The sequence below is a fragment of the Oncorhynchus keta genome, chromosome 28 (genome assembly GCF_023373465.1).
Source record: "Oncorhynchus keta strain PuntledgeMale-10-30-2019 chromosome 28, Oket_V2, whole genome shotgun sequence".
NCBI lineage: Eukaryota > Metazoa > Chordata > Actinopteri > Salmoniformes > Salmonidae > Oncorhynchus > Oncorhynchus keta.
The window spans coordinates 14444259-14467559 of NC_068448.1; the positions used below are offsets into that span (position 1 = coordinate 14444259).

A 23301-nucleotide genomic window follows, 5' to 3' on the forward strand; every position below is an offset into this window, starting at 1 on the left:
TACAATGTGTGTTCAAAAATAGTTATTTGTTGCTGTAACACAACAGAGGAAGGAGTCCGGATACCAGCTGTAATACCACTGACATCATCATCCATGGGGGTAGCAGTAGGGGCAGGGAGCAAATGGACAGGTTATGTCCCAAATGGCACCCTATTCCCTATATGTCCCAAATGGCACCCTATTCCCTATATAGTGCAGACCCAAAGCCTGTAACTCTGTAATGGCAGTATACAGAGACGCCAGGCTACAAGTGCGAAAACCAGAAGAAAAAATTAGATGCTTGTCAGAAACAGGAAAACTGCTCTGAGAGCACATTCCAGACAGATCCCTTCCAGGACAATGAGGGGTGGGACAAAATTGTGTATTTAAAATCTCCGTAGGCTTGATATTGCGCATGAATCAGGAACAGAGCAAAGTTAGGTTCCTGGGCATTCTAAGTAGGATACTTTATCGAAATGGAGATATTAGCTGTTTGAGAAGGTATTTAATTGTGTTAGTTAAGTTCTTTATTAAAAGCAGAAGACTGACGTTTAGTAGCATATGTTTCAGGCTCAAGTTTCGTGTTTTCGGTTTATCAGTGTAAGATTTTAGCCCGAGATACAGGGTCATTGTGTTGCGCTTCAGACGATACAAATATGTTCAACTTGGACGGACTATATCTCGGACATAAGGATCGCTAATATTTCGTCAGATATTTTGGAGTTTCAGTTTAGAATCGTTTTTATTGGATGTGTGACATAGTTTTAAGAGACCGAAAAGGTTGAGAGGAGCAGTCCGTGTAGTGACTGATCAGCATCGAAAGGGGAAAGGATGTGGTGAGATTTTAGGATTGAACATTTGGAACTAAAACCGTTCACTGAACTCAAAAGTTGACACACGATTGAAGACGTATCTCATACATGACTTTTGGGTGTCTTTTAATACTTTAAAATACACATTTCGTTTTTAATATGGGACAAACGTGCTGCATTTCCATGGTACACCATTTGGTTTCGGCGTGAAAAGCAAGAGGAAAGAGAGCTGCACGTAGAAGGGAAAAACAGGTAAAAGTCACATTCGATCTGACAGCTGTTCGTTTACATTTTTGTCTCGGTGTGGATTGCTTTTCTAATAACTGGGAACATTTAGTTATTACAAGTATCTGTTGTAAGGCTATGATTGTGAGAATGAACAGGTGGATGCTGGTAAATCACGTAGCCTACCTCTAATTAAGCAATAATTCCCGACGAGGTGTGATATATGGACAATATACCACGGTTAAAGGCTGTTCTTATGTACGACGCAACGCTGGAGTGCCTGGATACAGCCCTTAGTCGTGCTATATTGGCCATATACCACAAACCCCCAAGGTGGCTTATTGCTATATGAACTGGTTACCAACGTAATTACAACAGTAAACAAGTAATTTTGTGTGATACCCGTGGTATAAGGTCTAATATACCACGGGTTTCAGCCAAACAGCATTCAGGGCTCAAACGAGCCGGTTTATAATGCCTAACTGACATATGTCACACCTGGACCACAACGGACAACTCTGAACCACAGCGGCGCTCATTGGATAGAACGCTTTCAAATGTTTCCACTCTAGAATGTCTCCAGCAGTGACATTGAGCATTATCCTTTTCAATTATGGGCTAAATTAGTGTACAAACGGGCTTTAAAATTAAGAAAAATGTCCTGATATAACCATGTTATCGTGCTTTAATAATATAGTTGGACATTTAGCAGTTTCTCAGTATTCCAAAAATATCTGGAAATATCCTTTGAGAACTAAATATTTATTTGAGAGCTTCTCTTTCGAATTAAAGGAATGGAGGACAAAGAAGCAGAGAAGAAATGTGTAAGATAAACATGACTTCTACATGTTAACTATTCATACCAAGATAAAGCACGGTTCAGGTTACAGGATAGAACATTGCAAAACATGGTCCGTTATTGAGTCTATTGAAAGCAAAACCCAGAGCCCATATTCATAAGGCATTGTCAGAGTAACAGTCCTGCCGATCTAATACCGGGTTTGCCTTTTAGATAATAATGAATATGATTATATGAATGAGGGACATGATGCTAGATCAAGGGCCTCATTCATAAAGCGTCTCCGAGTAGGAGTGCTGATCTAGGATCAGGTCCCCCTGTCCATGTAATCTTATTCATTAATATCTAAAGTCAAAACTGTTCCTTGATCAGCCATGGTGCAGGCCATCTGAAGTAGAGGAGCCAGGTGTGGATAACTGTACCAGGGAGCCATCTGTAGTAGAGGAGCCAGGTGTGGTTAACTGTACCAGGGAGCCATCTGTAGTAGAGGAGCCAGGTGTGGTTAACTGTACCAGGTAGCCATCTGTAGTAGAGGAGCCAGGTGTGGTTAACTGTACCAGGGAGCCATCTGTAGTAGAGGAGCCAGGTGTAGTTAACTGTACCAGGGACCAATCTGTAGTAGAGGAGCCAGGTGTGGTTAACTGTACCAGGGAGCCAGGTGTGGTTAACTGTGACAGGGAGCCAGGTGTGGTTAATTGTGACAGAGAGCCAGGTGTGGTTAACTGTACCAGGGAGCCAGGTGTGGTTAATTGTGACAGGGAGCCAGGTGTGGTTAACTGTGACAGGGAGCCAGGTGTGGTTAACTGTGACAGGGAGCCAGGTGTGGTTAACTGTGACAGGGAGCCAGGTGTGGTTAACTGTGACAGGGAGCCAGGTGTGGTTAACTGTGACAGGGAGCCAGGCTCTGTTTGCAAATCCCTTGAAGTATTCTGTTTCCATGTATCATGTTGCTTTAAGCATGAGAGTATAGAGGAGAGCTGATTCTACCTCACATGTTAGAGAGAACAAATACAATAACTGAGTCCCAAAAGGCACCCTACTCCCTACACAGTGCACTACTTTTGACTGGAGTCCTATGGGTCCTGGTCAAAAGTAGTGCACTAAATACGTGATAAGGTGCCATTTGGGATGTAGTCAGTAATTGAACCTTACAGACAGACCACTAAGCCTTGCTTTGCCATGTCTGTCTAATGCAGATACAATTAGACATACCAGACCAGACTCCCAGTCTCTCTCTCATCGTAACAAGCTCTGAGTCACAACAATCACAGGATTAAAGCTGTAAATACTTTACTAATCAACAGATACTGAACATACAATCATGGATATCTGTGGGGGAAAAATATTAGCTGAATGACAAAGATTCTTATGTCATCTCATCCTATGTAGTAAATTGTTTTACAAAGTTAAATAGATCAGTTCAGTTGTTTAGGCCTATAATGTCCCAATGTAGTAGAATGCTGCTGTTGCCTCCACTGGTTCCTTTCCTCCCCACCACCACAACATCTATGTAATCCAGAGGTGACTTTCCTCCCCACCACCACAACATCTATGTAACCCAGAGGGGACTTTCCTCCCCACCACCACAACATCTATGTAATCCAGAGGGGACTTTCCTCCCCACCACCACAACAACTATGTAATCCAGAGGGGACTTTCCTCCCCACCACCACAACATCTATGTAATCCAGAGGGGACTTTCCTCCCCACCACCACAACATCTATGTAATCCAGAGGGGACTTTCCTCCCCACCACCACAACATCTATGTAATCCAGAGGGGACTTTCCTCCCCACCACCACAACATCTATGTAATCCAGAGGGGACTTTCCTCCCCACCACCACAACATCTATGTAATCCAGAGGGGACTTTCCTCCCCACCACCACAACATCTATGTAATCCAGAGGGACTTTCCTCCCCACCACCACAACAACTATGTAATCCAGAGGGGACTTTCCTTCCCCACCACCACCACAACAACTATGTATTCCAGAACATCTATGGGGGACTTTCCTCCCCACCACCACAACATCTATGTAATCCAGAGGTGACTTTCCTCCCCACCACCACAACATCTATGTAATCCAGAGGGGACTTTCCTCCCCACCACCACAACATCTATGTAATCCAGAGGTGACTTTCCTCCCCACCACCACAACAACTATGTAATCCAGAGGGGACTTTCCTCCCCACCACCACAACATCTATGTAATCCAGAGGGGACTTTCCTCCCCACCACCACAACATCTATGTAATCCAGAGGGGACTTTCCTCCCCACCACCACAACATCTATGTAATCCAGAGGTGACTTTCCTCCCCACCACCACAACAACTATGTAATCCAGAGGGGACTTTCCTCCCCACCACCACAACATCTATGTAATCCAGAGGGGACTTTCCTCCCCACCACCACAACATCTATGTAATCCAGAGGGGACTTTCCTCCCCACCACCACAACATCTATGTAATCCAGAGGGGACTTTCCTCCCCACCACCACAACAACTATGTAATCCAGAGGGGACTTTCCTCCCCACCACCACAACATCTATGTAATCCAGAGGGGACTTTCCTCTCCCCACCACCACAACATCTATGTAATCCAGAGGGGACTTTCCTCCCCACCACCACAACATCTATGTAATCCAGAGGGACTTTCCTCCCCACCACCACAACATCTATGTAATCCAGAGGGGACTTTCCTCCCCACCACCACAACAACTATGTAATCCAGAGGGGACTTTCCTCCCCACCACCACAACATCTATGTAATCCAGAGGTGACTTTCCTCCCCACCACCACAACAACTATGTAATCCAGAGGGGACTTTCCTCCCCACCACCACAACATCTATGTAATCCAGAGGGGACTTTCCTCCCCACCACCACAACATCTATGTAATCCAGAGGTGACTTTCCTCCCCACCACCACAACAACTATGTAATCCAGAGGGACTTTCCTCCCCACCACCACAACAACTATGTAATCCAGAGGGGACTTTCCTCCCCACCACCACAACATCTATGTAATCCAGAGGGGACTTTCCTCCCCACCACCACAACATCTATGTAATCCAGAGGGGACTTTCCTCCCCACCACCACAACATATATGTATGTTCCTCCCCAATCCAGAGGGACTTTCCTCCCCACCACCACAACATCTATGTAATCCAGAGGGGACTTTCCTCCCCACCACCACAACATCTATGTAATCCAGAGGTGACTTTCCTCCCCACCACCACAACATCTATGTAATCCAGAGGGGACTTTCCTCCCCACCACCACAACATCTATGTAACCACAACAACTATGTAATCTAGAGGGACTTTCCCCCACCACCACAACATCTATGTAATCCCCCTCCCCACCACCACAACATCTATGTAATCCAGAGGGGACTTTCCTCCCCACCACCACAACATCTATGTAACCCAGAGGGGACTTTCCTCCCCACCACCACAACATCTATGTAATCCAGAGGTGACTTTCCTTCCCCACCACCACAACATCTATGTAACCCAGAGGGACTTTCCTCCCCACCACCACAACATCTATGTAATCCAGAGGTGACTTTCCTCCCCACCACCACAACATCTATGTAATCCAGAGGGACTTTCCTTCCCCACCACCACAACATCTATGTAATCCAGAGGGGACATTCCTCCCCACCACCACAACATCTATGTAATCTACCACCACAACATCTATGGGGACTTTCCTCCCCACCACCACAACATCTATGTAATCCAGAGGGGACTTTCCTCCCCACCACCACAACATCTATGTAATCCAGAGGGGACTTTCCTCCCCACCACCACAACATCTATGTAACCCAGAGGGGACTTTCCTCCCCACCACCACAACATCTATGTAATCCAGAGGTGACTTTCCTTCCCCCACCACCACAACATCTATGTAATCCAGAGGGGACATTCCTCCCCACCACCACAACATCTATGTAATCTAGAGGGGACTTTCCTCCCCACCACCACAACATCTATGTAATCCAGAGGGGACTTTCCTCCCCACCACCACAACATCTATGTAATCCAGAGGGGACTTTCCTCCCCACCACCACAACATCTATGTAATCCAGAGGGGACTTTCCTCCCCACCACCACAACATCTATGTAATCCAGAGGGGACTTTCCTCCCCACCACCACAACATCTATGTAATCCAGAGGGGACTTTCCTCCCCACCACCACAACATCTATGTAATCCAGAGGGGACTTTCCTTCCCCCACCACCACAACATCTATGTAAAATGGATTGAGAGATGGGACTGAGATGCTTTTCAGATGAGAGTGAAAAGATGACAAGGGCTGTGTTTTCCCACTGGTCTGAGTAAAGACCGTGGTGTTGTGAACAGAGTGGAGACAAACAAGAGGACACAGAGAGAGGAAGTATGTGTGTGTGTATGTGTGTGTTTGGTTGTACTATCCTTGTGGGGACTAGAGTCCTCACAAGGATAGTAAAATAAGGACAATTCAGACAAGTGGGGACATTTAGTCTGCGGTGGAGAAGGGAGATCTGAACTAGAGGAGGAATCAGAGACAGTGGGGTTAGTGCTCCTCCATAGCGAATAGGCCAATTCAATGGGTGGAGCTGTGTTTACACAATGTTTGTCTTCATAAAGGCCTTCAGATTAAAACACAGCTGACATGTCGGATGCTGCATGATACAGTGAAGAATGGGGTGCATGCATGTCCCAAAAACATAACAGTTACTATTCAGTAAAATATAAGGTGGCCCTGAAGTTTCAGCTGCTGGGCTTTTCTCAAGGGATGCATCATACAGGAAATGCTAACAAACTCTCTGCTAGTAAGTGTGTAATAATGCACCACGGATTGGCTTGGAGACGTATTGTGGTAGGGCTGTGGGACTCAGAGCCCTTTGTGGCCTTGTACCTCAATGCCAAACTGGAACTCCTTGGTGTTCTAGAATTGACATTACTGGATTTGTATCATATGAGGTGCTTGAGTTGAGCTGGAGCCCCGCAGATCAAATCAAATTATTTATTGGTTGCGTACACATATTTGCAGATGGTATCGCAGGTGCAGCGAAATTCTTGTGTTTCTAGTAATACCTAGCAATACAAAACGATACACACAAAGACCCCTTGACTTTTTCCACATATTGTTATGTTACAGCCTTGTTCCAAAATGGATTAAATTCTTTTGTTTCCTCATCAATCTACATACACACAATACCCCATAATGACAAAGCAAAAACAGGTTTTTAGACATTTTTGTAAATGCATTACAAAAAAAATAAAAAATGAAATATCACATTCACATAAATATTCAGACCTTTTACTCAGTACTTTGTTGAAGCACCTTGGGCAGCGATTACAGCCTTGAGTCTTCTTCGGGTATGATGCTACAAGCTTGGCACATCTGTATTTTGGGAGTTTCTCCCATTCTTCTCTGCAGATTCTCTCAAGCTCTGTCAGGTTGGATGGGGAGCATCAGCACAGCTAATATATAATAATAATATATGCCATTTAGCAGACGCTTTTATCCAAAGCGACTTACAGTCATGTGTGCATACATTCTACGTATGGGTGGTCCCGGGAATCGAACCCACTACCCTGGCGTTACAAGCGCCATGCTCTACCAACTGAGCTACAGAAGGACAGCTATTGTCAGGTCTCTCCAGAGATATTCGATCGGGTTCAAGTCCGGGCTCTGGCTGGGCCACTCAAGGACATTCAGATACTTGCCCCGAAGCCACTCCTGCGTTGTCTTGGCTGTGTGCTTAGGGTCGTTGTCCTGTTGGAAGGTGAACCTGGAGCAGGTTTTCATCAAGGATCTCTCTGTACTTTGCTCCGTTCATCTTTGCCTCAATTCTGACTAGTCTCCCAGTCCCTGCCTCAGCATGATGCTGCCACCACCATGCTTCACCGTAGTGATGGTGCCAGGTTTCCTCCAGACATGACAGGCCAAAGAAACCCATTCTCCAGCCTAGCCTCTCTAGCTTGCGTGACCCACAGAAGTGCAGACCTGAACAATGAGCACCCCCCCAACACACACACACACGATGAGCCGACCTGAGTCTCCCTCTGTGGCGGGCCGGCCAGGGTGTGGCCTCTCAATGGGAGTAAGCATTGTAACTGACTAGCCTGAGTCTGGGCCAGGGCAGCCACACACACACAGACACAGGGGCTGGACACACACAAAGCCTCCTCTCCCATCACCTACTGTAATTACAGAGCAGGCAGACTGACTGGACCCTGCGCCTGGCACTCACTCTGTTATTGTTTTTGACCTCACAACTTCCTCTGTTGACAGACTGGGGACTAACTGACTGGGGCTGTATGACTCCGACCACCAGCTGGGGCCAATGTTGTCATAACGTTAGCTGGAAACCAAACTGGGGACTAACTGACTGAGGCTGTATGACTCCGGCCACCAGCTGGGGCCAATGTTGTCATAACGTTAGCTGGAAACCAAACTGGGGACTAACTGACTGAGGCTGTATGACTCCGACCACCAGCTGGGGCCAATGTTGTCATAACGTTAGCTGGAGACCAAACTGGGGACTAACTGACTGGGGCTGGATGACTCCGACCACCAGCTGGAGCCAATGTTGTCATAACGTTAGCTGGAAACCAAACTGGGGACTAACTGACTGGGGCTGTATGACTCCGACCACCAGCTGGAGCCAATGTTGTCATAACGTTAGCTGGAAACCAAACTGGGGACTAACTGACTGGGGCTGGATGACTCCGACCACCAGCTGAAGCCAATGTTGTCATAACGTTAGCTGGAAACCAAACTGGGGACTAACTGACTGAGGCTGTATGACTCCGACCACCAGCTGGAGCCAATGTTGTCATAACGTTAGCTGGAGACCAAACTGGGGACTAACTGACTGGGGCTGGATGACTCCGACCACCAGCTGGAGCCAATGTTGTCATAACGTTAGCTGGAAACCAAACTGGGGACTAACTGACTGGGGCTGTATGACTCCGACCACCAGCTGGAGCCAATGTTGTCATAACGTTAGCTGGAAACCAAACTGGGGACTAACTGACTGGGGCTGTATGACTCCGACCACCAGCTGGAGCCAATGTTGTCATAACGTTAGCTGGAAACCAAACTGGGGACTAACTGACTGGGGCTGGATGACTCCGACCACCAGCTGGAGCCAATGTTGTCATAACGTTAGCTGGAAACCAAACTGGGGACTAACTGACTGGGGCTGTATGACTCCGACCACCAGCTGGAGCCAATGTTGTCATAACGTTAGCTGGAAACCAAACTGGGGACTAACTGACTGGGGCTGTATGACTCCGACCACCAGCTGGAGCCAATGTTGTCATAACGTTAGCTGGAAACCAAACTGGGGACTCCATTGGGAGGTTGTAGGAAAGTTGACTGTTTGCTGGGCTGGAGCTGCATGGATCTGACTGCATCTGGTTCCATTTGGTGTTCTTTTTGGCAGACATGCCCACTCAGTTCAGCCACCACAGCCAGGCCTGGCTGTCACACTCAGACAGAGAGAGTGGGAGGACTGATTGATAGGAGCTAAGAGAGAGAGAGAGAATAGATATAGAGAGAGCGAGAGAGAGGGGAAATGAGAGGAAACCTAGAAGTTGACGTGAATTGTGAAGCTGAGTAGGAGCTTATGAAACTGCATGTGAGAGAGAACTGTGTGTTCCGAGATTCTTTCTTTGAGTCTCTAAAAGCCTTAAACGAAGCATAATCGCAGCAGCTCTAATTGCTGTCTTGTCTCTCTGACAGAGATGGGGGGTGCTGCAATGCTCACAGTGCTGCTATCTGGGATGTGCCTGTGGACCTCCACCGCGCATGCAGGTAATTCAACAAAGGTGATGTGTGTGTGTGTGTGTGTGTGTGTGTGTGTGTGTGTGTGTGTGTGTGTGTGTGTGTGTGTGTGTGTTTGTATCTTTAGGTGTGCTAGCTTACATAATCACAAGTGTGTTTGTGTGTTTTTAAAAAATCTTTGTGTATTTGTGTCTGTCCTTTTGTTTGTGTATCTGAGTGTAAGTGAGTGTGTTGCTGCTGCTGGGGAATCAGCTGGGTGCAGATGTGTGTGTAATGTAGATGCTCGTTTTCGTACTGTAGTGAAACAACAGAGAAAAGGAAGTGTGGGTGAGACCCCTGACCTGTTGGCCTCAGGGAGAGAGAAACCCCCCTCAGAGAGAGCGAGAGAGAAACACCCCTCAGGGAGAGAGAGAGATACCCCCCTCAGGGAGAGAGAGAAACCCCCCTCAGGGAGAGAGAGAGTTACCCCCCTCTGGGAGGGAGAGAGAGATACCCCCCTCAGGGAGAGAGAGAGAGAAACCCCCCTCTGGGAGAGAGATACCCCCCTCAGGGAGAGAGAGAGAGAGAGAAACCCCCCTCAGGGAGAGAGAGAGAGAGATACCCCCCTCAGGGAGGGAGAGAGAGAGATACCCCCCTCAGGGAGGGAGAGAGAGATACCCCCCTCAGGGAGGGAGAGAGAGATACCCCCCTCAGGGAGAGAGAGAAACCCCCTCAGGGAGAGAGAGATACCCCCATTAGGGAGAGAGAGAGAAACCCCCTCAGGGAGAGAGAGAGAGATACCCCCCTCAGGGAAAGAGACCCCCATTAGGGAGAGAGAGAGATACCCCCATTAGGGAGAGAGAGAGAGAAACCCCCCTCAGGGAGAGAGAGATACCCCCATTAGGGAGAGAGAGAGATACCCCCTCAGGGAGAGAGAGAGAGAAACCCCTCTGGGAGAGAGAGAAACCCCCCTCAGGGAGAGAGAGATACCCCCATTAGGGAGAGAGAGATACCCCCATTAGGGAGAGAGAGAGATACCCCCCTCAGGGAGGGAGAGAGAGATACCCCCCTCAGGGAGAGAGAGAAACCCCCTCAGGGAGAGAGAGAGATACCCCCCTCAGGGAGGGAGAGAGAGATACCCCCCTCAGGGAGAGAGAGATACCCCCATTAGGGAGAGAGAGAGATACCCCCCTCAGGGAGAGAGAGAGAAACCCCCCCCTGGGAGAGAGATACCCCCCTCAGGGAGAGAGAGAGAGCGAGAAACCCCCTCAGGGAGAGAGAGAGAGAGATACCCCCCTCAGGGAGGGAGAGAGAGAGATACCCCCCTCAGGGAGGGAGAGAGAGATACCCCCCTCAGGGAGAGAGAGAAACCCCCCTCAGGGAGAGAGAGAGATACCCCCAATAGGGAGAGAGAGAGAGAAACCCCCCTCAGGGAGAGAGAGATACCCCCATTAGGGAGAGAGAGAGAGATACCCCCTCAGGGAGAGAGAGAGAGAAACCCCCCTCAGGGAGAGGAGATACCCCCCTCAGGGAGAGAGAGAGAGAAACCCCCCTCAGGGAAAGAGACCCCCATTAGGGAGAGAGAGAGATACCCCCCTCAGGGAGAGAGAGAGAAACCCCCTCAGTGAGAGAGAGATACCCCCATTAGGGAGAGAGAGAGATACTCCCCTCAGGGAGAGAGAGAGAGAAACCCCCTCAGGGAGAGAGATACCCCCCTCAGGGAGAGAGAGACAGAAACCCCCTCAGGGAGAGAGATACCCCCATTAGGGAGAGAGAGAGATATACCCCCCTCAGGGAAAGAGACCCCCATTAGGGAGAGAGAGAGATACCCCCCTCAGGGAAAGAGACCCCCATTAGGGAGAGAGAGAGATACCCCCCTCAGGGAGAGAGAGAAACCCCCCTCAGGGAGAGAGATACCCCCCCAGCGAGAGAGAGAGAGAAACCCCCCTCAGGGAAAGAGACCCCCATTAGGGAGAGAGAGAGATACCCCCTCAGGGAGAGAGAGAGAGAAACCCCCCTCAGGGAGAGAGATACCCCCCAGCGAGAGAGAGAGAGAAACCCCCCTCAGGGAAAGAGACCCCCATTAGGGAGAGAGAGAGATACCCCCCTCAGGGAGAGAGAGAGAGAAACCCCCCTCAGGGAGAGAGAGAGACCCCCTTTGGGAGAGAGAGAGAGAGAGAGAGAAACCCCCCTCTGGGAGAGAGAGAGAGAGAGAGAGAGACCCCCTCTGGGAGAGAGAGAGAGAGAGAGACTCCCTCTGGGAGAGAGAGAGAGAAACACCCCTCTGGGAGAGAGAGAGACCCCCTCTGGGAGAGAGAGAGAGAGAGAGAGAGAGAGAGAGAGAGAGAGAGAGAGAGAGAGAGAGAGAGAGAGAGAGAGACCCTCTGGGAGAGAGAGAGAGACCCTCTCTGGGAGAGAGAGAGAGATACCCCCCTCTGGGAGAGAGAGAGATACCTCCCTCTGGGTGAGAGAGAGATACCCCCCTCTGGGTGAGAGAGAGATACCCCCTCTGGGAGAGAGAGAGATACCCCCCTCTGGGTGAGAGAGAGATACCCCCCTCTGGGAGAGAGAGAGAGAGAGACCCCCTCTGAGAGAGAGAGAGAGAGAGAGAGACCCCCTCTGAGAGAGAGAGAGAGAGACGCCCTCTATAGTCTCCACTGAGGTTTCTCTTTTGCTCCAGTCAGGCCCATCCTCAGGCCCATCCCCAGGCCCAACTCCATCCTCAGGCCTATCCCCAGGCCCAACTCCATCCTCAGGCTCATCCCCAGGCCCAACTCCATCTTCAGGCCCATCCCCAGGCCCAGCTCCATCCTCAGGCCCAGCCCCAGGTCCATCCTCAAGCCCATCCCCAGGCCCATCCCCAGGCCCAGCTCCATCCTCAGGCCCAGTCTCAGGTCCATCCTCAAGCCCATCCCCAGGCCCATCCCCAGGCCCAGCTCCATCCTCAGGCCCATCCCCAGGCCCAGCTCCATCCTCAGGCCCAGTCTCAGGTCCATCCTCAAGCCCATCCCCAGGCCCATCCCCAGGCCCAGCTCCATCCTCAGGCCCAGTCTCAGGTCCATCCTCAAGCCCATCCCCAGGCCCATCCCCAGGCCCATCCCCAGGCCCAGCTCCATCCTCAGGCCCATCCCCAGGCCCAGCTCCATCCTCAGGCCCAGCCTCAGGCCCAGCCCCAGGTCCATCCTCAAGCCCAGCCTCAGGCCCAGCCCCAGGCCCAGCTCCATCCTCAGGCCCAGTCTCAGGCCCATCCCCAGGCCCAGTCTCAGGCCCAGCCTCAGGCCCAGCCCCAGGCCCAGCTCTATCCTCAGGCCCAGTCTCAGGCCCAGTCTCAGGCCCAGTCTCAGTGTGTGTGCGTGTGTGTGTGTGTGTGCGTGTGTGTGTGTGTGCGTGCGAGCATGTGTTTTTTGCATACTTACACAGCACACACACTCAATGGTTCCCTCTCCCCCAGGCCCTGACGACAGCACCAACCTTCTGTGTACATGTGAGAACAACAAGGGGACGTGTAGGAACGGCACCTGTAGAGGTGCCTACTGCTTCTACACCAAGGTGCATGGCAGAGAGGAGAGGGGCTGCTTCCACAAGGACCACTACAAGGAGCAGTGTTCCACCAACTTCCTGGGACTGTATGTCCTCTGCTGCTCCAACAACCTCTGTAATTTCAACAGCTCTGCTCCACCAGACCCAGGTCAGAACACTGGAGATACATGTTCTTTAGTCTAGAACCCCCTCTCTGTAATGTAAACAGCTCCGCTCCACCAGACCCAGGTCAGAACACTGGAGATACATGTTCTTTAGTCTAGAACCCCCTCTCTGTAATGTAAACAGCTCCGCTCCACCAGACCCAGGTCAGAACACTGGAGATACATGTTCTTTAGTCTAGAACCCCCTCTCTGTAATGTAAACAGCTCCGCTCCACCAGACCCAGGTCAGAACACAGGAGATACATGTTCTTTAGTCTAGAACCCCCTCTCTGTAATGTAAACAGCTCCGCTCCACCAGACCCAGGTCAGAACACAGGAGATACATGTTCTTTAGTCTAGAACCCCCTCTCTGTAATGTAAACAGCTCCGCTCCACCAGACCCAGGTCAGAACACTGGAGATACATGTTCTTTAGTCTAGAACCCCCTCTCTGTAATGTAAACAGCTCCGCTCCACCAGACCCAGGTCAGAACACTGGAGATACATGTTCTTTAGTCTAGAACCCCCTCTCTGTAATGTAAACAGCTCCGCTCCACCAGACCCAGGTCAGAACACTGGAGATACATGTTCTTTAGTCTAGAACCCCCTCTCTGTAATGTAAACAGCTCCGCTCCACCAGACCCAGGTCAGAACACTGGAGATACATGTTCTTTAGTCTAGAACCCCCTCTCTGTAATGTGAACAGCTCCGCTCCACCAGACCCAGGTCAGAACACTGGAGATACATGTTCTTTAGTCTCGAACCCCCTCTCTGTAATGTGAACAGCTCCACTCCACCAGACCCAGGTCAGAACACTGGAGATACATGTTCTTTAGTCTAGAACCCCCTCTCTGTAATGTAAACAGCTCCGCTCCACCAGACCCAGGTCAGAACACTGGAGATACATGTTCTTTAGTCTAGAACCCCCTCTCTGTAATGTCAACAGCTCCGCTCCACCAGACCCAGGTCAGAACACTGGAGATACATGTTCTTTAGTCTAGAACCCCCTCTCTGTAATGTAAACAGCTCCGCTCCACCAGACCCAGGTCAGAACACTGGAGATACATGTTCTTTAGTCTAGAACCCCTCTCTGTAATGTCAACAGCTCCGCTCCACCAGACCCAGGTCAGAACACTGGAGATACATGTTCTTTAGTCTAGAACCCCCTCTCTGTAATGTCAACAGCTCCGCTCCACCAGACCCAGGTCAGAACACTGGAGATACATGTTCTTTAGTCTAGAACCCCCTCTCTGTAATGTAAACAGCTCCGCTCCACCAGACCCAGGTCAGAACACTGGAGATACATGTTCTTTAGTCTAGAACCCCCTCTCTGTAATGTCAACAGCTCCGCTCCACCAGACCCAGGTCAGAACACTGGAGATACATGTTCTTTAGTCTAGAACCCCTCTCTGTAATGTAAACAGCTCTGCTCCACCAGACCCAGGTCAGAACACTGGAGATACATGTTCTTTAGTCTCGAACCCCAGAACACTCTCTGTAATGTCAACAGCTCTGCTCCACCAGACCCAGGTCAGAACACTGGAGATACATGTTCTTTAGTCTAGAACCCCCTCTCTGTAATGTAAACAGCTCCGCTCCACCAGACCCAGGTCAGAACACTGGAGATACATGTTCTTTAGTCTCGAACCCCCTCTCTGTAATGTGAACAGCTCCGCTCCACCAGACCCAGGTCAGAACACTGGAGATACATGTTCTTTAGTCTAGAACCCCTCTCTGTAATGTCAACAGCTCTGCTCCACCAGACCCAGGTCAGAACACTGGAGATACATGTTCTTTAGTCTAGAACCCCCTCTCTGTAATGTCAACAGCTCTGCTCCACCAGACCCAGGTCAGAACACTGGAGATACATGTTCTTTAGTCTCGAACCCCCTCTCTGTAATGTGAACAGCTCCACTCCACCAGACCCAGGTCAGAACACTGGAGATACATGTTCTTTAGTCTAGAACCCCCTCTCTGTAATGTAAACAGCTCCGCTCCACCAGACCCAGGTCAGAACACTGGAGATACATGTCTGGGAGTCTGACTAACAGGGCAGTGTCATACAGAACTCTGATGCCCCCTGGTGGCTGTTGGTGGGCTTTTATATCAAAATCATCTTGTCTTTCCCTTTCACCTGTATGATCCTGTGTGCGTCGACTGTCCAGCAGCTGACCCTACGAGGGAGGGGAACGGTGTGATTCTTCTGGTGGCTGTCCCCCTGCTGCTGCTGCTGATCCTTACTGTGGGTGTGTGTGGCCTGGTGTCATGGCTCTGCTCCAGATCACAGCACCACAGGCTTGGCTACAACAAGGACCATGACGTCACCATGCTCAAGGTCCCCAGTGGGGCAGATCCCACCTATGGGGTAAGAATGGAATTTTATGAAATTGAATTGAATTGTATTGATACACAAGAGGACATTTAGATGTCACAGAATCAGTACCAAGATCACAGCCCCTTTAGCAATAATATTGGTACTTAAAGTATATTATGAAATTGCTACATGACAACAAGTGTCAGGGGACTGTGATCCTTGATGTGTGTGACTCTCTCTGTGTCTGCAGGATGTCTTTGATGAGTTCTGTACCTCAGGCAGTGGGACTGGTCTGCCATACCTGGTACAGAGGACCATGGCACGACAGATCTCTCTGGTCGAGTGCATCGGTAAAATACTCTTCTTCATTCTCACTGTCTCCTTTATGTCTCTCAGTGCCTTACTCAAACTCACATGTTTATGTACCAATATGTTATGGAGTTCATGTACCAATATGTTATGGAGTTAATGTACCAATATGTTATGGAGTTCATGAACCAATATGTTATAGAGTTCATGTACCAATATGTTATGGAGTTTATGTACCATTGAGTTAATGTACCAATATGTTATGGAGTTCGTGTACCAATATGTTATGGAGTTTATGTACCAATATGTTATAGAGTTCATGTACCAATATGTTATGGAGTTCGTGTACCAATATGTTATGGAGTTAATGTACCAATATGTTATGGAGTGTATGTACCAGTATGTTATGGAGTTCATGTACCAATATGTTATGGGGTTTATGTACCAAAATGTTATGGAGTTCATGTACCAATATGTTATGGAGTTTGTGTACCAATATGTTATGGAGTTTATGTACCAATATGTTATGGAGTTCATGTACCAATATGGTATGGAGTTCGTGTACCGATATGTAATGGAGTTTATGTACCCTTGGGTTAATTTCCAGTCTTATTAGTGTGATAACATCGTTATACCAACCCACTCCATCTCTGCTGTGTGCCTGTTCCTCTGTCCCTCTCTCTCCCCAGGTAAGGGCAGGTATGGAGAGGTGTGGAGAGGCACCTGGATGGGAGAGAGTGTTGCCGTGAAGATCTTCTCCTCCAGGGATGAGCAGTCTTGGTTCAGGGAGACAGAGATTTACAACACTGTACAGCTCAGACATGACAACATCCTGGGTGAGTCAGCGTAATCCTGTTAGTTCACTTTTAGAACAATTCCTACTGGAATCAAAATATTGTTTTTTTCCTTTCAATGACTTCTGGTACACTTGATTTAGCTTGCCTGGCCTGGCCTGGTCTGACAATCACAATACCTTCTGTCTTCTCTCCCCCCAGGCTTCATAGCATCTGACATGACTTCTCAGAACTCCACTACTCAGCTGTGGCTGATCACTCACTTCCACCAGCTGGGTAGTCTCTACGACTTCCTCCAGTACAGCAGCCTGGACCCAGAGGGCTGCCTAAGGATGTGCCTGTCTGTAGCCTGTGGTCTGGTCCACCTTCACACAGAGATACTCAGCTGCCAGGGTAAACCCGCCATCGCCCACCGAGACCTGAAGAGCCGAAACATCCTGGTCAAGATGAACGGACAATGCTGCATCGCTGACCTGGGTGAGAGGAGGATGAGGTGGGAGGAAAGGAGAGGGCTGAAGGAGAGAGGGATTGAGGAGAGAGGGCTAGAGGAGAAAGGGCTGAAGGAGAGAGGGATAGAGGAGAGAGGGCTAGAGGAGAGAGGGCTGAAGGAGAGAGGGATAGAGGAGAGAGGGATAGAGGAGAGAGGGATAGAGGAGAGAGGGCTGAAGGAGAGAGGGTTAGAGGAGAGAGGGATAGAGGAGAGAGGGATAGAGGAGAGAGAGATGAGGTGAGAGGGCTGAAGGAGAGAGGGCTAGAGGAGAGGGATAGAGGAGAGAGGGATAGAGGAGAGAGGGCTGAAGGAGAGAGGGATAGAGGAGAGAGGGCTGAAGGAGAGAGGGCTAAAGGAGAGAGGGCTAGAGGAGAGAGGGCAAGAGGAGAGAGGGCTAGAGGAGAGAGGGCTAGAGGAGAGAGGGCAAGAGGAGAGAGGGATAGAGGAGAGAGGGCTGAAGGAGAGAGGGATAGAGGAGAGAGGGCTGAAGGAAAGAGGGCTGAAAAAGAGAGAGATAGAGGAGAGAGGGCTGAAGGAGAGAGGGCTAGAGGAGAGGGATAGAGGAGAGAGGGATAGAGGAGAGATGGCTGAAGGAGAGAGGGATAGAGGAGAGAGGGCTGAAGGAGAGAGGGATAGAGGAGAGAGGGCTGAAGGAGAGAGGGCTGATGGAGAGAGGGCCAGAGGAGAGAGGGCTAGAGGAGAGAGGGCTGAAGGAGAGAGGGCTGGAAGAGAGAGATAGGGGAGAGGGCTGGAGGAGAGAGGGCTAGAGGAGAGGGATAGAGGAGAGAGGGATAGAGGAGAGAGAGCTGAAGGAGAGAGGGATAGAGGGGAGAGGGCTAGAGGAGAGAGGGATAGAGGAGAGAGGGCTAAAGGAGAGAGGGATAGAGGAGAGAGGGATAGAGGAGAGAGGGATAGAGGAGATAGGGATAGAGGAGAGAGGGATAGAGGGCTGAAGGAAAGAGGGCTAGAGAAGAGGGCTGAAGGATAGATGGCAGAGGGCTGAAGGGGAGAGTTCTAGAGGAGAGAGGGCTGAAGTATAGAGGGCTAGAGGATAGAGGGCTGAAGGAGAGGCAGAGGGCTGAAGGGGAGAGTTCTAGAGGAGAGAGGGCTGAAGTATAGAGGGCTAGAGGATAGAGGGCTGAAGGAGAGAGGGCTAGAGGAGAGAGGGCTGAAAGAGATATGGCTAGAGGAGAGAGGGCTAGAGAGAGAGGGCTGAAGGAGAGAGGGCTAGAATAGAGAGGGCTGAAGGAGAGAGGGCTAGAGGAGAGAGGACTAGAATAGAGAGGGCTGATGGAGAGAGGGCTGAAGGATAGAGGGCTGAAGGAGATAGGGCTAGAGGAGAGAGGGCTAGAATAGAGAGGGCTAGAGGAGAGAGGGCTAGAGAAGAGAGGGATAGAGGAGAGAGGGCTGGAGGAGAGAGGGCTAGAGAGAGAGAGGGCTGAAGGAGAACTAAAATCTGTTATTATTGTGCAAATTCACGTTTGACCTCCCTGTTTCACTCTGTTTCAAAATGTTTTCTCCCCAGTGAACATGGCCCTGTTGTGTCCCCAGGTCTGGCTGTGATGCATTCCCAGACCAGTGACTATCTGGATGTGGGGAACAACCCCAGAGTGGGAACCAAACGTTACATGGCCCCGGAGGTCCTGGACGAGAGCATCCGCATGGACATCTTTGAGTCGTACAAGCAGACAGACATCTGGGCCCTGGGCCTAGTCCTCTGGGAGATTTCCACAAGGACCATAGTAAACGGTAACACACACACACACACACAGGAACACACAGGAACACACATGTAACTATGAGGTCAACAAAAATGCTCTGTTGTCTTTAATTGAAACATGAACTGTGGCCCAGTTTGTAAGAGTGTAGTGCTGGTAACGTTAAGGTCATGTGTTCAATTCCCGCAGGGATCACATAAACGTGTGCTGTACTCTCTGTATTAAAGCTTCTGTCTGAATGCATATGAAGCCATTCTAACCAAAGGGACTTGAGGTGTGTTTCTCATGTCTGATCATTTTAATACACTTACCCACATACTGGACCACAACATCCAGTCAAGCATAGTACTGAGAGTCCAATTTCAATTGTCTAAATACTCATGCACCAGAACTATTGGACCTCTAGAACATGCAGCCTCCATCCCAAATGGCACCCTATTCCCTATGTAGTGCACTGCTTTTGACCCCTTTGGGTCTTGGCCAAAAGTAGTGCACTAGATAAGGAAGAGGATGCCATTTGGGATGTAGTCGAGCAGTGTAGGATGTTCTATCTGGCAGTATGTGTCTGTCTCTATCCTCTCCCATGATTAGCCCTCAAGTAATTATAAACACTCTTATCTGGTGTCAGCACTCTCCCACCTCACATAGGCCAGATGCTCTCTGTCTCTCTCTCTGTCTCTGTGTCTCTCTCTGTCTATGTCTCTCTCTCTCTCTCTCTCTCTCTCTCTCTCTCTCTGTCTCTCTCTCTCTGTCTCTCTCTGTCTGTCTCTCTCTCTCTCTCTCTCTCTCTCTCTCTCTCTCTCTCTCTCTCTCTCTCTCTGTCTCTCTCTGTCTCTCTCTGTCTCTCTCTCTCTGTCTCTCTCTGTCTATGTCTCTCTCTGTCTCTCTCTTCTCTCTCTGTCTATGTCTCTCTCTCTCTCTCTCTCTCTCTCTCTCTCTCTCTCTCTCTGTCTCTCACTCTCTGTCTCTCTCTGTCTCTCTCTCTCTCTCTGTCTCTCTCTGTCTCTCTCTCTCTCTCTCTCTCTCTCTCTCTCTCTCTCTCTCTCTCTGTCTCTCTCTGTCTCTCTCTCTGTCTCTCTCTGTCTCTCTGTCTCTCTCTGTCTCTCTCTCTCTGTCTCTCTCTCTGTCTGTCTCTCTCTCTCTCTCTCTCTCTCTCTCTCTCTCTTCTCTCTCTCTCTCTCTCTCTGTCTCTCTCTGTCTCTCTCTGTCTCTCTCTCTCTGTCTCTCTGTCTGTCTGTCTCTCTCTGTCTCTCTGTCTCTCTCTCTATCTCTCTCTCTCTCAATTCAATTCAATTCAAGGGCTTTATTGGCATGGGAAACATGTGTTAACATTGCCAAAGCAAGTGAGGTAGACAACATACAAAGTGAATATATAAAGTGAAAAACAACAAAAATTAACAGTAAACATTACACATACAACAGTTTCAAAACAGTAAAGACATTACAAATGTCATATTATATATATATATATATATATACATATATATATATATATATATATACACAATGTACAAATAATTAAAGGACACAAGATAAAATAAATAAGCATAAATATGGGTTGTATTTACAATGGTGTTTGTTCTTCACTGGTTGCCCTTTTCTCGTGGCAACAGGTCACAAATCTTGCTGCTGTGATGGCACACTGTGGAATTTCACCCAGTAGGTATGGGAGTTTTTCAAAATTGGATATGTTTTCGAATTCTTTGTGGATCTGTGTGATCTGGGGGAAATATGTCTCTCTAATATGGTCATACATTGGGCAGGAGGTTAGGAAGTGCAGCTCAGTTTCCACCTCATTTTGTGGGCAGTGAGCACATAGCCTGTCTTCTCTTGAGAGCCATGTCTGCCTACGGCGGCCTTTCTCAATAGCAAGGCTATGCTCACTGAGTCTGTACATAGTCAAAGCTTTCCTTAATTTTGGGTCAGTCACGGTGGTCAGGTATTCTGCCGCTGTGTACTCTCTGTGTAGGGCCAAATAGCATTCTAGTTTGCTCTGTTTTTTTGTTAATTCTTTCCAATGTGTTAAGTAATTATCTTTTTGTTTTCTCATGATTTGGTTGGGTCTAATTGTGCTGTTGTCCTGGGTCTGTCTCTGTCTCTCTCGCTCTCTCTCTCTCTCTCTCTCTGTCTCTCGGTCTCTCTCTCTCTCTCTCTCCCTGTCTCTCTCTCTCTCTCTCTCTCTCTCTCTCTCCCTGTCTCTCTCACACACATGCATACACTCACACACACAAATACACACACACACACACATGCATACACACAAACACACACGCACACACATGCATACACACATACATACACACATACACACATTTGGTCACACGCACACATACGAACACAGTTGCACACATACACACACAACCAGGCCTCCCATAACTCAATCACAATACACTCTCTCTCCAGGCATTCTGTATCTCAGCTCTTTTTAGTCCAACATATAGCTCAACTCTCCTACTCTCCACTATCTGAAGTTCAGAGTACTGTTTCAGTCCTGTGTGAAGTTAAATATGAATACTGTATGTGTATGAAACCAACATATACAGTTGAAGCCGGATGTTTGCATACACTAAGGTTGGAGTCATTAAAACTCGTTTTTCAACCACTCCACAAATGTCTTGTTAACAAACTATAGTTTTGGCAAGTCGGTTAGGACATCTACTTTGTGCATGACACAAGTAATTTTTCCAACAATTGTTTACAGACAAATTATTTCACTTATAATTCACTGTATCACAATTCCAGTGGGTCAGAAGTTTACATACACTAAGTTGACTGTGCATCTAAACAGATTTGAAAATTCCAGAAAATTATGTCATGGCTTTAGAAGCTTCTAATTGACATAATTTGAGTCAATTGGAGATGTACCTGTGGATGTATTTCATAGCCTACCTTCAAACTCGGTGCCTCTTTGCTTGACATCATGAGAAAATCAAAAGATATCAGCCAAGAGCTCAGATTTCTTTTTGTATATGTCCACAAGTCATCCTTGGGAGCAATTTCCAAATGCCTGAAGGTACCACGTTCATCTGTACAAACAATAGTACCCAAGTATAAACACCATGGGACCAGGCAGCCGTCATACCACTCAGGAAGGAGACGCGTTCTGTCTCCTACAGATGAATGTACTTTGGTGCGAAAAGTGCAAATCAATCCCAGAACAACAACAAAGGACCTTGTGAAGATGCTGAAGGAAACAGGTACAAAAGCCTCTATATCCACAGTAAAATGAGTCCAATATCGACATAACCTGAAAGGCCACTCAGCAAGGAAGAAGCCACTGCTCCAAAACCACCATAAAAAAAGCCAGTCTACGGTTTACAACTGCACATAGGGACAAAGATCGTACTTTTTAGAGAAATGTCCTCTGGTCTGATGAAACAAAAATAGAACTGTTTGGCCATAATGACCATCGTTATGTTTGGAGGAAAAAGGGGGAGGTTTGCAAGCCGAAGAACACCATCCCAACCGTAAAGCACGGGACTGGCAGCCTCATGTTGTGGGGGTGCTTAAATGCAGGAGGGACTGGTGCACTTCACAAAATAGATGGCATCATGAGGTAGGAAAATTATGTGGATATATTGAAGCAACATCTCAAGACATCAGTCAGGAAGTTAAAGCTTGGTAGCAAATGGGTCTTCCAAATGGACAATGACCCCAAGCATACTACCAAGGTTGTGGCAAAATGGCTTAAGTACAACAAAGTCAAGGTATTGGAGTGGCCATCACAAAGCCCTCTATCTCATTTCTGTTTTGTCTGTCTTGGAATCTTGATTGTTATTCCAATGTCACTGAGTGTCATGGAGTCTGTAATATCATGGTGTCTTTAGTGTCATGGTGTCTGTAGTGCCATGGTGTCTGTAGTGTCATGGTGTCTTTAGTGTCATGGTGTCTGTAGTGCCATGGTGTCTGTAGTGTCATGGTGTCTGTAGTGCCATGGTGTCTGTAGTGTCATGGTGTCATGGTGTCTGTAGTGCCATGGTGTATGTAGTGTCATGGTGTCATGGTGTCTGTAGTGCCATGGTGTCTGTAGTGTCATGGTGTCATGGTGTCTGTACTGCCATGGTGTCTGTAGTGTCATGGTGTCATGGTGTCTGTAGTGCCATGGTGTCTGTAGTGCCATGGTATCTGTAGTGCCATGGTGTCTGTAAGTGTCATGTCATGTGTCATGGTGTCTGTAGTGCCATGGTGTATGTAGTGTCATGGTGTCATGGTGTCTGTAGTGCCATGGTGTCTGTAGTGTCATGGTGTCATGGTGTCTGTACTGCCATGGTGTCTGTAGTGTCATGGTGTCATGGTGTCTGTAGTGCCATGGTGTCTGTAGTGCCATGGTATCTGTAGTGTCATGGTGTCTGTAGTGCCATGGTGTCTGTAGTGCCATGGTGTTAAGATGTCTGTATTGTCATGGTGCC

The 23301-nt window shown here is 48.6% G+C and overlaps 1 protein-coding gene across 1 annotated transcript in view; it reads left to right on the top strand.

Annotated features, from left to right (window-relative positions):
- Positions 1-342: 342 nt before the first annotated feature.
- Positions 343-23301, top strand: part of LOC118360672 (serine/threonine-protein kinase receptor R3-like) — a 29183-nt gene continuing 6224 nt past the window's right edge. The window contains exons 1-8 of the mRNA XM_052484185.1: positions 343-1043; positions 9565-9636; positions 13037-13273; positions 15433-15632; positions 15832-15931; positions 16580-16726; positions 16886-17161; positions 18726-18923. Of these exons, the coding sequence (XP_052340145.1) occupies positions 9567-9636; positions 13037-13273; positions 15433-15632; positions 15832-15931; positions 16580-16726; positions 16886-17161; positions 18726-18923 (1228 nt within the window). The 5' untranslated portion in view covers positions 343-1043; positions 9565-9566. The remainder of the gene's footprint in view (positions 1044-9564; positions 9637-13036; positions 13274-15432; positions 15633-15831; positions 15932-16579; positions 16727-16885; positions 17162-18725; positions 18924-23301) is intronic.